General features: G+C 41.3%; 1 protein-coding gene across 1 annotated transcript in view; it reads left to right on the forward strand.

Moving 5' to 3' along the window:
* The window catches only part of LDB2 (LIM domain binding 2), a 124,374-nt gene that overhangs the window by 42,823 nt on the left and 66,438 nt on the right, over positions 1–15,113 (forward strand). The window contains exon 2 of the mRNA XM_032223545.1: positions 502–604. Coding sequence (XP_032079436.1) covers positions 502–604 — 103 coding nt within the window. The remainder of the gene's footprint in view (positions 1–501; positions 605–15,113) is intronic.

Raw genomic sequence — 15,113 nt, forward strand, 5'->3', positions numbered from 1 at the left:
AAAAGCAGGTCTTTGATTGCACAGTCCTATCCAATGTCTTTAACTCCCTCTCCCAATGCAGAGGCCCCTTAATATCAGCAATATTTTAAAAGAATAATAATAAATTATGAAATACTGGGAATTGCAGGTTGAATACTGGGATGTGCAGAATGAAGTTGAATAATTATGGAAAATGAAATCCATTGTTATACCAATCATGTCTGAAACCCTCAGAGAGATGTTTAAAAGAATTCCTCTATATTGAGAATATAGGTTTTATCAGACCTGGGCACCTGACTTTTCCAAAATTCCACCTGCTTGGAATTCACTATATTCTTAGATTCTACCTTAATAATTCTTAGCTCTTGATTAGAACCTTATTATCTACCAGGCTGTATATCTAACTGTAGATTACTGATAGATAGTAATTTCACTTTCTTGATATTTATATAAGAACATATATTGTTTTTAAAATAGTAAAGTATACCTTTCCTGTTCAAAGAACATTTCTCTCTCTCTCAGGACAGTGACAACCTGTGGTGGGATGCCTTTGCGACAGAGTTTTTTGAAGATGATGCAACTTTAACACTTTCCTTTTGTTTGGAAGATGGACCAAAGCGATACAGTAAGGGAAATATATATTTTAATATTCCAGTGATGAAGTGAGGAGAGATATAAAGTCCTCCTTCAACTGTGGGTTTTCTTGATTATGAAACTCTGCTTCTGACCAAATTTAGAGGTTAAAGTAAAAATGAAATGAAATGAAATCCTTTCCAAGCATCTAGTCTGTATTTGAATGAGGAGAGTAAACTTCATATATGGCATTTATTTGGAAAGCTGAACTGGAGATTGATACAAATATTATGGGCAGGCAGATAATGTGAAAAGAAAGGCTCCTGGTCTATTTCTGACACAAATAAAGAAGAAAAACCTGTAAGTGGGAGGGAGGGGTCATAGATTGTTTCCCAGAATATTTCCATGAGCCCAACTCTTTCTAAAAGAGAGTTTCAGTTGCAGAATTTTTATATTTATACTGTGTAATCTTATGGTTCTTTTGCTGCATTCTCATCCAGTTCTCAAATAATGGCAAATTATGACTTGCTTGAAACAAAGGAAAAAGGATATCCCTGATGCAGTTAACTACACAAGTGTTTTATGCTTCGGAGTAGTTCTTCTGTTATGGTTTTCAAGAGTCAATTCAAAGATTACTCATCGTATTAAAAAATAGGAACACTTTTGTATACTTATAAGGCCTTTAGTCTTAAAGCAGGATTCCCTTTCAGCTTGTTTGTCCATTTGACATATCTGAAGCTTTTCCAGAATCACTTCCTGTCTGGGTTTCTGAAATGAAGGGAGATCCTTAGCAGACCTTAATCATTCAATTATTATTTACTGATATGACATGATTTGCTCCTGCCTTATGATAGGTCAGCCATCTCTACTTTTGAACATTTTCCTATTACATGGCAAAAGAAGGAGAATTATCACACATCACATAAATAACTTGTGAAGTTTATTCACACAAAACAGCCCCCAATTTGGAGATCTTTAAAAGAAATTTGAATCAATTCCTAGAGGAAGGTGTGTTGAGGGCTATTAGTTGTAGATTCCAGATCGGGGGTGGCATAGTTCAAAATATCAATTTTGAGAGAACAGTGGTGGGAAAATGATACGTTTTCATCTCCTGCTTATGAACACCTAAGACATATCGGATTGTGAGAAATAGAGAAGGATCTTTGTCTCATGTCTTCTTATATTTGCTAGTATCTAGAATAACATTTCTCGACTTCCTGTGGTGATGTCATCATGCTGGAATTGAGGAATGGCAGCTCCCATAACCTGTAACCCAAATTTCTTTGTTTGGGCTCACTTTTGAGCACTGCGGAACCTGAAGGGGTCAGCAGATTCAGGGGGGAATTCTGAAGACACTGGGGTGGTAACAGTGGTGGGTTTCAAAAATTGTTGGAGCCTACTCTGTGGATGTGACCTCCTTTGTGGAAGTGGCTTGCCACCCATGTGACCGGATGGGAGTTGCTTGACGCCCATGTGACTGGATATGAAATTATGAATTAGTAAGAATATGATGTAAACTTGTTTTTTAAAAGGCATCTTTGGTTTGCATTAAAATAACTTCAACACACGCAATGTTCTGATTACACCACAAACGCAATAGAAATCCTTACCTTTTACAGAGGCACTGAGTTTTATAAATATGAGCAGGATAGTGTAGAATAATCATGTCCAAGGACCCTTTCTCTTATCCCCAGTCATGAAATTCTGTTTTTTTTTTTCTTTTTTCTTTTAAGAAAGAAGCATTTTTCATTATTAGGCCCCATTGTCTTTAAAGAAGCCATCAGCTGCCATGAGTCAAATGAAAAACAGAGTGGAAAAACGAGGCCTAACAAGGGGAATGAAAATAACGAGACAAAAGTAGAGAAAGGGCTTTTCTAAATATTACTACCAACTAAAAAGAGATAGTATATCAGGTGCAATCATTTTCCTAGGGAGGACTTCCATCCTTAAATAGAAGTGGACAAAAAGATACCACCCAGGAACACGTACAAACTGAAAAAGAAGTAATGTAGGGGATAAAGAAAGACAGAAATGTAGTTGCTTCTTGGAGAAGATGGGTAAACTTGGTAAGCCCCCTTTGTGGACGGCCAGTCCTAGCCACTTGCGCCCGGCGCTGTGGCTGAACTGAACCCCCAAAGTCCCTGCTGCCACCGGAATATCTGCTGCTGCCTCCTCCTCCAACAGCACTGCCAGATTTGCCACCCAATGCTGCGGCTGAGGTGAAGCTGCCAAAGCTCCCTCCGGCACCCCCCCCCCCATGGCATCGACACATCCCCCTCTGCTTGGAGCACCTGAGCTGGGCCCCGCGTTATCCCTCCCCCCCTCCTCCGCCGTACTTTTGAGGAGCCATGAGGCCTACCGTCAGTTGCAGTGCTCAACAAAACAAGTCTGGGAGGTCTTTTGCGGGTGGCCAGTTCTAGCCGCACCTTAGAGAGGGCGTTCCCGAAAGTTAATTACTTCCTGGTTCACCGACCAACCGGTCCGCAAGGACCAGCAAGGACCGGTAGGAACCCACCCCTGGGTGGTAAGGCAAACCCCCCAGTGGGTAGGAGAAACCTACTAAATGGACGAAGATCTATCTTGTCACTTGGACAAGACTGGAGCGATAGTGACTGTATAAGAGGGAAGTGAATAGAGAAAGCAGTTGAAATCAAGACATTTATTATCATTGAATACCCAAAAAAGGAGGACAATGTGAAATTGGCAGAGCGGATGAGCTGGAAAGAAAAAGGCTCTGTGGTGAAGACTGTTTTTACAGTCCGGATTGTTGCCGAAAAGCAGTGAGAGCTGAGGCGAAGAGCTGAAAGTGGCAGCGTGAATAATAGAACAGAAGTGGCCGTAGAGGGAAACCCGATAGGAGAGTGAAGAGAAAGCACCAAAAGCCGGCATTTACAATGGGAGCAGGATATATTGGCTGTTGAGAAAACCTGACAGGCACACATATGAGTCAGGCTGGTTGTTTTTTTCTCTCTTTTCTGCTCTTTTTTCTTTCCAAAGAATAGCTGAACTTTGAACAGACTTTCAATCATGAACAATAAATCCAGGTAACGAAGAGCTCAAGGTTTTTGGGGGGTGATATTTTACAAATATACAGTACTTACTCTCCTCGGGAGTCGGAACTGAACAGGGGACGGTAGAAAAAGAGCTGTTTTGGAACGGTTGAAGAATTCTCTTATCCCCCCACCCTTTGTTCTGTCTTTGCCCCGGGCCTGCTGTGATTACTGACTGTGATTGACGGAATGCACAGTGATACTGAGAAGAGGACAACATCTAATGGATTATAAATTTGACCTGCGAAGGCTGATGCAAGAAGAATTGTCAGTGACATAAGGTGGATGAAAGAAAACCATAGAGAAACTGATTATTAGAACTGAGTATCTTGTATAACTGATATAACAGAGAGATAATAGTGTGATATATAATTATGTGATATATATTAGTTAAGGATTAAAAATAGAATAATATATAGGATTGTCTAGATGTAGAAACGTGATATTAAGAAAGGTTAATTGTTAAATATTGAGATATATAACCACTGATATTTGAGATAAAGTATAAGTAAAGTAGAACTTGTATGCAACGGTTGGCGAGGATAAACAGAGGGATAAAGATGGCAACTAGCACTAATTTAATGAAGACTGGAAAAAAACAGCATCCAACCCTGCATCAGCAACATCCTCACCCTCAAACCAAAGATCTATCAATAGTGCATTGGGGCTGGAGAAAGGTGGAGCGATGGTAGGAACAATGGGACCAGCACAAACAATACAAAGTATGCAATTGTTTGTTTGTTTGTTTATTGGATTTATATGCCACCCTTCTCCCAAGGACTCAGGACGGCGTACAACATTAAAAAACACATACATCTTACAAAAGTTTAAAAAAATTAGACTGAGTATCCAAAAAACAAACCCAATTAAGATTAACAATAACATTTTAAAAAATTTGATTAAAATTAGCAATAATCAATCATTTATTTTATTTTGTTCAGGCCAGACCGGCTTGCTGGAAAAGCCAACTTTTTAGGGTGCGTCGGAAGGACCGGAGGTCGGGGATTATACCAAGCTCTGGGGGCAGCTCATTCCAGAGAGAAGGCACTCCCACAGAGAAGGCTCTCCCCCTGGGGGTCGCTAGCCAACACTGTCTGGCCGACGGCACCCTGAGGAGGTCAACTCTGTGGGATCGCACTGGATGGTGGGAGGCTACTGGTGGCAGTAGGTGGTCTCGCAGGTATCCTGGTCCTAAGCCATGGAGCGCTTTAAAGGTCATAATTAGTACCTTGAATCGCACTTGGAAGACAACCGGCAACCAGTGCAGGCCGCCTAAAAGGGGCGCAACATAGGAGCACCTAGGTACCCCCATGATAACCCGTGCAGCCGCATTCTGGACCAGCTGAAGCCTCCAGGTGCTCTTCAAGGGCAGCACCATATAGAGAGTATTACAGTAGTCCAGGCGAGAAAGGACGAGGGCATGAGTGACTGTGCACAGAGCATCCCGATCCAGGAAGGGGTGCAACTGACGTACCAGGTGAACCTGGTAAAAGGCCCCCCTGGTCACAGCCTTCAGATGTTCTTCTAAACTAAGCCGCATATCCAGGAGGACTCTCAGATTGTGGGCCCTCTCTGAAGGGGCTAAAATTTCTCCCCCTATCATCAAAGATGGAACAACATGCACAAATCGGGATGACGGAAACCACAGCCACTCAGTCTTGGAGGGATTGAGCTTGAGCCTGTTCCTCCCCATCCAGATCCGCATAGCCTCCAGGCATCGAGACATCACGTCGAGGGCATCATTTGGGGTCGAGATGAAAAGTTGGGTATCATCAGCATATTGATGATACTGTACCCCAAAACCATGGATGATCTCACCTAGTGGTTTCATATATATGTTGAACAGGAGGGGTGAGAGAACCGACCCCTGGGACATCCCACAAGTGATGCGCCTCGGGGTCGATCCCTGCCCCCCAGTCAACACAAACTGCGACTGATCCGACAGGTAGGAGGAGAACCACCGTAAAACGGTGCCCCCCACTCCCAACCCCCCGAGTTATCACAGTAGGATACCATGGTTGATGGTATTGAAAGCCGCCAACAGGTCTAATAGGACCAGGACAGAGGAGCAGCCCCTGTCCCAGGCCAGCCAGAGATCATCGACCAACGCGACCAATGCCGTCTCCATGCTGTATCCGGGCCTGAAACCTGATTGAACAAATTCTTCAGCCGTACCCTGCAAGGGGTCTTTCCCAGTTCCTTGGTTGAGTAAGGAGCGGGTCACCCCAAACAGGGCGGCTGGGCAGTTATCTGCAGACGCGATAAGAGCGGAAAAATGTTGCCATTTTGCCGCTTTTATCACCACTAAGTAGTATTTAATATGAATTCTTACTAGTGTTCGATCAGATTCGGACCAGCTGGCCCTCCAACCACTCTCTAGGCGTCTTTTTCGGCATTTCATCTAGTTAGTTTAGTTTAGTTTAGTTTAGTTTAGTTTAGTTTATTTGTCTTGTATGCCGCCTACTCCCGAAGGACTCCGGGCGGCTCACAATAAACAAGGGAAGGGGGATAAATAGACAAAAACAACACTTTAAAATACGCAACATTCACAGTTTCGGTGGGGCTGGATGTTTCACAAGCCCCCTGGCCTGCTGGAGCAGCCAGGACTTGGTGGCTTTGCGGAAGGCCGGGAGGGTAGTAAGGGTCCGGATCTCCATGGGGAGATCATTCCAGAGGGCTGGAGCTGCAACAGAGAAGGCTCTCCCCCGGGGAGTCGCCAGCCGACATTGGCTGGCAGATGGAATCCGGAGGAGACCTAACCTGTGAGATCTAATCGGTCTATGAGAGGTAATCGGCAAGAGGCGGTCTCTCAGGTACCCAGGTCCGATGCCATGTAGGGCTTTATAGGTAAGACCAGCACCTTGAAGTGGGTCCAGAGACTAATGGGTAGCCAGTGCAGCTCGCGGAGGATAGGTGTGACGTGGGTGTACCTGGGTGCACCCACAATCGCTCGCGCGACTGCGTTCTGGACTAACTGAAGTCTTCGAACACTCTTCAAGGGCAGCTCCATGTAGAGCGCGTTACAGTAATCCAGTCTTGAGGTCACAAGGGCTCTCATTGCCTTCCTTGATCATCTCACATGTACCTCTCTGCAAAGCTTATGCCTTCTTGCTTAACTTGTATATACTCTAAATATTTCTTCCATCCCATAGAGAGTGTCCTGTTGATCTATTTCCAGTGCCTCTGCCAGTAATTCTGCCATTTTCTCTGCAAGGTTTTCCCCTTTTTCTTCCCCAACATTCTGGAATCTTAAAAAAATATTCTGCCTTATCCATTTCCAACATAATTATGGATCGTTCAAGGTCATGATCTACCTTAGTGAGTCTATCTCTTCTACTTTCATATCTGTTTGCCTTTTCGTCCACTTTCTGGATCCATTGTTCATTTTTAGTAATTATTTGCTGGATAATATCTATTTTTTCTTCCACTCTTTGTTCCATCTTTTGCATCCTATCTGCCATGTCCTCATAATTCTCGACCATCGCTCCTTGTAGTGATTCCTGTAGTGATTGAATCATCTTTTTCATCTCTGACTGGAAAGCATTTAATTTTTCATTCTACAAAATGGCATCAAATGGAGTGCTGATTCACGGGGCTCGATGCCACTGAGGATGGTGAAGGTGATGGTGCTTTCCTCCGTTTTACTTGAGTTTATATTGCTTGTCATTTTAATAGTGTAGAGTTAAAATTTAGAATAGTCAAATATTTTAAGTAATTATTATTTTATAAAAACAGCTTGTCAATAGCCCAACAGTCAACAATACTATGAATCAAACACTATAATACACCACAGTATCTAATTATAAGATATATCTAATATAGTCCATCAATTTCTTTCTTATTTCTAATTCTTAATTCCAAACCCCAAGTCACTTTCTGTTTATAAGTGTTATATTTCACAAAGCCAAACCCAAAATATCCATAATCCAATTTCTTTCCCACAAAGGTTATTTTCTTTCTTCTTCTTTTCTTTTTGTTAGTTTCTATGTTATAATCCCACAAAGTTATTGATTATAATCCATGGGAATACACAAAATTGTAATCCATAAAGGCCCACTAAGACTCCAGAACAGTGGTGGGATTCAGCCAGTTCGCACCTATTTGGGAGAACCGGTTGTTAACTTTCTAAGCAGTTCGGAGAACCAGTTGTTGGAAGAAATCCCATTTTGTTTTTTTCCACTTTACAGGGCTAATCCTGTAAGGAAGGCAGGAAGGAAACATTCTGGTGTTGTTTCTAGCTTAATTTTTATTGCCCTGCTTACAGAAACTGCCTCTCCTGTTAACCCTTATTACATTGTAACAGCTAAGGCGAAGCGCCCATCGATGTAAGTGATATTGAGTTGGCCACGCCCACCCAGTCACATGACCACTGTGCCACACCTACCCAGCTGGTCATTAGGTCAGAGAACCGGTTGTTAAATAATTTGAATCCCACCACTGCCCCAGAATTATATCCAACAGATTATAAAACCCCAGAAGAGGAGTTGAAGGCTGAAGTATAAAAATCTTCATTGTTTTATAAACTAGCTCTATTAGTTCCCAGTTCCAGTTGCTCAATTACTCACTTGCTGAAATCTGTATCTAGTCCAAGAGCTATAATGTTTACAACTTACACTGTTTCCACTCTCTTTCTATATACTTCTTTCCTATAAACAATTTCCAGGTGCAGGCAGCTTTTCTAAGTCTTGCAGCAATCTTGTAACAATGTTCAAGGTCAGAAATTTCTCACTTTCTTCTTTCACTTTTTTATTTTCCCTATGCTTCTCCCTGGCCAGTAGATGTCACTCTATTTCTCTTCTACTCACCTTAAGCTTCTTTGGCAAGTGCCATTTTTTCCCTTTTAAAAATTCCAGACTCCAAGTTTTAATAATCCCAAATAAAGTTAAAGTTCAATAATGTCCAGTTAATATACTCCTTAGGTTAGCCAATCTGATTTTCCTCTTTTGGCACATTTATTCTCCAGTTATCCAAAATTCTTATTCAGGTCTATTTCAGCTTTGTGCTTATTCACCACTATTTCAGGGGGTGGGAGATCAATAAATCCATCCCCTTTCTTTTTTAAATGGGGCAATTTTGGCAGAAGTTAGGAAATTCTCACCCAGTCATTGCTCTGTTATTTCAATCTCTCTTCATTCTTCTCCAATCAGGCTGTCACAGCCTTGGACGGCACACAATGGTAGTCTTTTCCTTCTTGACGGATTGAGAGCTTCCCTGGGTCAAACAAGGAGTTGGCGGTCTCCTTGTGATCTACAAGGTCATCTTCTCTCTTTTTCACCTGAGCTGAGGTGGCTTAGGTCTGTTGGGACTCTCTGGCAAGGGGAATTTGGCGAACCCTCTATGGAGGAATCGTTGTTTCGCCATGACATCATCTCTGCCTCCCCTGGGCTTTTCCCGTCCCAACGACTTACCTTTTCCTTTTCCTCAAAATGTCCTAGTAGTTTATCAGCATCAACATGAATTTTTATCCTTGGTTACATAATTTTAGAAAACAGCACAGATCAATATGTGTAAGATATGTTGGCACAGGTGGGGTAGGGCAATCTCTACATTTTTTTTTATTTTTTTGTAAGTCAAGAGAAAGATACTTTAGGAGAACCTCTCCCTTTCAGTTTTTATTACAAAATTCCTACTGCATTGTGACCTAAGAAAAATTCATTTTCCACCTTCTTATCCTGCTCTTTCTCTATTGCTAGCATTCTTTCTTTTTTCCAGCAGGCAAAGAGTTGAATACTGAATCAGACAGAAGAGGGAATGTGTGCAAAATGATTCCCTTCCCTAGAAATGCTTTCACTGGTTTTTCTTCCAAATCTATCCTTTCTATCTACTCACAACAGGGCTGTGCTACAGCTGCTGTATAAGCAGGTTCTCCCTTTTTATTTATTTTTTAATAAGGAAAAAACAAGTTACACAGTTCAGTCCCTCGGCAGAGGTTCTTAAACAGAGGTGGTATTCAGCAAGTTCTGACCAGTTCTGGAGAACCGGTAGCGGAAATTTCAAGTAGTTTGGAGAACTGGTAAATGCACCTCTGACTGGCCCTGCCCCCATCTCTTCTCTGTCTGCCGAGTCCCAGCTGATCTGGTGGAAATGGGGATTTTGCAGTAATCTTCCCCTGGAGTGGGGATGGAATGGAGATATTACAGTATCCGTCCCCTCCCACACCCTCCAAGCCATGCCCACTAAGCCACGCCCACAGAACCGGTAGTAAAAAAATTTGAATCCCACCACTGTGCAACAATCACAGAACAACCACAGAAGACAGGAGCAAATTACATAGGTTAAATTCTTTTCTGCAGACTCTCCCTTTTTTCCATTTAATTCCATAATCTTAAGTTTCACTGCCATGTGCGTCTGGACCAATTCCCTTCCACTCCCTCATTGTCTGCTCCCTGCTACCACCAGCAGCTATCAAGACTTGGGTGTCTCATCATGTTTTATATCCATGTACAAATGCTGCATTCAAACCTGGGGACTTGTTTCCCCAGCTATTGGCAGTGGGCCACATAGCAAATCTATCCACCTGTATGCTAGTCAGACCCCACTTGAATGTTAGTCCATACAACATCTGCCTGTGTTGGTGGAGAAACATCTAAAAGAGCCACAGTATATCCTTCTGAGTGTTGGGATTTAGAATGACATAGAAATATTAGCAACAAAGAAATCATTCTCCATATGATCTGGAATGTTACCATTCCTTTGCATAAGAAAGGCAAGTGCGGTTTCTATTGTGGACATATCATTCTCTAGAGAATAATATATCTTCAATACTTGCATGAATGAAAATTATTGCCTGTGCCATAATAAGCCTCTGTTGGCCTCCCTCTGATGCCAACTGAGATACATTTAGTTTTAAATACTTAGTATAGATATAGTAATATAAAAGAAGGGTCTCTTTCTTCCAGTTTATAAACATTTATGTACAGTAGCTGTCACAAAGACTGTTATTCATTTTCTTTCTTTGTTCTCTCTTAGGATGTTGTGGAGAGAAGGTCTTCTGGTGATGCTATTAGAATTGCTGCCACCACTGATTGGATTTACTCCTCCATTAGATTTTTAAAATCATCAAACATAAACCACTGCATTAGACTCTTCATCTATTTTTTCCTGTTTTGGAAAAGAAAATGTGCTCATACTTCATCTAGAGATGAACATACTGGCTTATTAATTTAGATACCAGGCATATTAAACTTAAACAGAACAAGGCACACTTAGACTATGATAGGAACACTGTCCTAGTTACCGTGGAGGAAATGTAGGATATAAATATGAATTACATCCTGGATATAATTCTGAAATAAAATTTGTACATGCAACCAATAAATTTTCTGTTTTTCCTTTTGTTATATAACAAATGACCATTTGGAAGTACAAGTTTGTTCTGATTCAGTCCTGAAAGGCTAGCATAGAATTTTCATTGACTCTTCTTACTGCAGTGTGTAGTTTCTCTTTAAGAATCTGTTCTAGTCAAACATGGCAGCAATGTCTATACAGAAGACCTTTTGTCTTTAATTCTCAAGTATAATTAATTTATAAGAATAATTGCTAACATCAGAAATCAAAGATGCTCCCAGCTCTTACTTTCATACCAACAGGAATACAAATAAACATGTTTCCTTACTGTGGATTCTAAACAGGTTCTGTTTTCTGGAATTAATTTGTCAAATATGTTGGATGATAGAAAGTATTTACCAGAAATAGGTAAGAGGAAAGTTAAACACAATTTACCTGGTGCTTATTGTTATTAGTGTCTACTGTCATCCTCCCAACCTTGCAGAAGAACGGCCAGTGTCTTCCAAAAATGAATTGAAGATCTTTCCAGGAAGCATAAAGTCATAGTAAAAGAAGCCTATCTTCCTCAACATTTGTTAGGAGAGAAAGTCTGCCAAACATGGTCCTTCCAGGAAGTTCCTGAGTTGTATTATTGACAGCTTGAATCTTCGTAAGATGGAAGAAAGCACAAGAGTTGTCTTTGACATGATATTAAGCAATAGTTCCTTACCTGAGGAAGTGTGTGTGTATGTGTGTCAGGGGTGGGTTTCAACCGGTTAGTGGCGGTCCCCGTGAACCAGTTGGTTGGCGAACCCGGAAGTAAGTAACTTCCGGGAACGGCGAAGGGCCCACCCGCCCACCCGCGCTCCTTACTGGTCTTTGAAGGCTTCTGCGCTTCCACGCAGGCGCATGGCACATACAGCGCCTGCACGATTCTCTGCGAGCAGCTGGATGGCACATACAGCGCCTGCGTGAGTCTCCGCGAGTAGCTGGAGCATCACGCAGGCGCTAAGACGCATGCGTGAACTGCGCACGTGCACAAGGACGCCGCCGGTCCCGTTCCAACCGAACTGGTTGGAACGGGATTAGCAACCCACCCCTGGTGTGTGTCTGTGTGTGTATAAATATTCTGTTTCTCTGAAAATAAGACCTCCCTGGATATTAAGCCCAATCAGGCTTTTGAGTGCATAGGCTAAAATAAGCCCTCCCCTGAAAATATTGCAACACAGCAGCAGCCATGAAGTGACCATGCTCACCGCCTCCTGAACCTCAAAAATAACAAGTCCTCCCCAAAAATAAGGCCAAGTGCTTATTTCAGGGGTCAAAAGAAAATAAGATCCTGTCTTATTTTTGGGGAAACGCAGGGTGGGTGTGGGTGTTTGTGTGTGTATAAAGATCTAGCAACAGTACTTGATTGTAAAGTGAATGTAAATCTGTCTGAGGCCACTACAAAAGAGATAAATGCAGTTTAAGGTTGCATCAGCAGAAATATAGTTTCCTGTTAATTAAACATCCAGGCATTTTCTGATTTGGTCAGATACTCCGTCTATGTCCAGTTCTGGATACCACAATTTATAGAACAATTCAGAAAAATTGGAATAGCACCCCATAGGAAACTAGGATAATCAAGAGATGGAAACTATTTCTTTTGAAGACAGATTAGAAGAGCTGTGTATATCTGTCCTTCGGGATTGTCTTCTGTGGGGAAGGCATTGGATGGCCTTTTTTGGACGTTTGGAAGTTCTAGATCTTTCTTATCCCAGAGTGCAGGGCATTGGATGAGGCAAGGCAAATTTCATTTGAACTTCCTACCAACAGGAGCTGCTCAGCATTGAAATCAATGACCCAGAAAGACGGGTCAAGCTCCTTTTGGTTGGACATATTGAAAAGGAAGGTCAATACCCATTTGTTGCCTTAAATTGGATTCCAGCACTAGACAAATGATTAGATTGGATTTGACTTCTGTCTTTATGATCGCAAAGGTTAATTTTCTGAAAAAAATGTTATCAATTTGAGCAACTCCTCCCCATTAAATATTAAAACTTCCTAAATATCAGTATCATTAACTCAAGGGTCTCCATGCTGGATGGGGAATTCTGGGAGTTGAAGTCCACAAGTCTTTTAAGTTGCCAAGTTTGGAGATTCCTGCATTAGAGTAACCTCTAATTCCATTTTTTCACCCATATGTATATCCACACATTCAGTGACACATGGGAGTGGAGGGCCCAGCTACATGCCTATTTAATTGGGAATGTGTTTTAAGATTCCATTGTTCACTATCAATTTTAGGAATGGTTCTCAAAACAGAATGGAAACAACACTCACAGAATTATTTTAGGAAAGAAAAAGGGACAAACAAGTTACTGCAAAAATTTAATGGTGCTTTTGCAATATAACAGAATTAAAGTACATAAAAATCTAGGAAGAGCAAAAATAGTTCTATAGAAAGAGTCTCGTGGGAAGAGTATCTCAGCTATGATGACTCAGAAGCAGCTTGCATATTTGTGCAACTTATGCACAAGAGGATCTGTGGGAGTATCAGAAGTCAAGATAGTATTTAGAATAACATGATCAAAGGAGTTGGGGCTTCAGTCATGCAGTTGCAGCCACCATCTTGAAATTTTGAGCCACAACTCTTAGTTGTGGAAGCCCTTCCTTCCCCCTCTTTTCAAAGACAGAGCTGTTTGAAAAGCAGAAACAGCAAGATGGCAGAAAATTAAGGATAGAATTTCTAGTGCTAACTGGTCTCTCTTCAGTTAACAACTGCATGGCATTGAGACATCAGGCTGGGTTCTTACAAAGTTAATCAAGTCATTCTGGGGAAATATGCAAAACCATCCAAAGGTCCAGGTTCAGGAATGTCCACAGGATATGATCAAAAAAGTAAGCATGATCATCACAATGAGGAATTGAAGCTCAGTCCACTTTTATGGCATGTAAAGTCGAGTGGACTTTGATGACATCATTGAAGTTTCATCTTCACTTTTTAAACAACATCCTTCGGTCTCCAGATAACATAAATTTGTCTAAACTTCACAGGAGTTGGATTATTATAAATGTATTAGGATGGAGTAAAATTGTGCCAATCATTGTTAAAAAGAAGAGTTCAAGAGTTTCTCAAAGAATATGCGGAGGGTTTTTATTTTCCAGTTCTTCACACCCAACCATTAAACATGCCCCACCCACTTTAAATTGTGTCTCTTCCTTGTTAGAGATGAAGCATTGATGTGGCATGCAAATTACAATCATATTGCACACATTATTTGAACAATCCTTTTGCTTTAAATTTTATTTTTCTTCTCTCTCTTAGACTTAACCTAAGGACTGTGTCTTCCATGCTAGATCTGAGTCTGGAATGACAAAATACATTTTTCATCATGCATCAAATAATTTCCTCTCATCCCAGAATACCTGCATGAAATACACGTTGTTCTGCATTTGAGTATCTGCTACCAATAATTTGACTGCAAGGTAATTTGTGCAAAATAAAAATGCCTAAACTTGCAGAAGTCTAATATGAACATACAGCCAGACAATAATGATAATAGTCTTCTTACTTCCCACCTTGCTTAGATCATTCATCCACATCAGTGTTTCCAAACTGAAGAGTTATGAGACATAGATAGACAGTCATCGGTCTTATTCTCCCTGCAGTCTTACAGTTTGATACAGAAATATGAAATACAAAGTAACACAATGATTCCGGAGCCCAGAAGGAAACCTGAGTGATTTTGTTGTTGTTGTTCTCTGGTTGGCTCAAAACAGTAACTGTGAGAGGGACCTTGAAGTCCTAGTGGATGATCACTTGAATATGAATCAGTAGCGTGCAGCCGCCGCCAAAAAAGCTAATACAATCCTGGGTTGTATAAACAGGCATAGAATCAAGATCATGTGAAATATTAGTACCGCTTTATAAAACCCTAGTAAGACCACACCTGGAATACTGCAACCAATTTTGATCACCATACTACAAAAAAGGTGTTGAGACTTTGGAAAAAGTTCAAACAAGAGCAACTAAGATGATCAAAAGCCCGGGGACTAAACCATATGAAGAATGGCTGCTGGTTTTCAGTCTGGCTAGTCTAAAGAAAAGAAGAATTAGGGATGACATGATAGCAGTATTTCAGTATTTGAGGAGGCTGCCACAAAGAAGGGGGGGTCAAATTATTCTCCAAAGCATCAGAGGGCAGGACAAGAAACAATGATTGGAAACTAATTAAAGAGAGAGAAGCAAGAATTAAGGAG

This window comes from Thamnophis elegans, chromosome 9 (assembly GCF_009769535.1).
Source record: "Thamnophis elegans isolate rThaEle1 chromosome 9, rThaEle1.pri, whole genome shotgun sequence".
NCBI classification, from domain to species: Eukaryota; Metazoa; Chordata; class Lepidosauria; order Squamata; family Colubridae; genus Thamnophis; species Thamnophis elegans.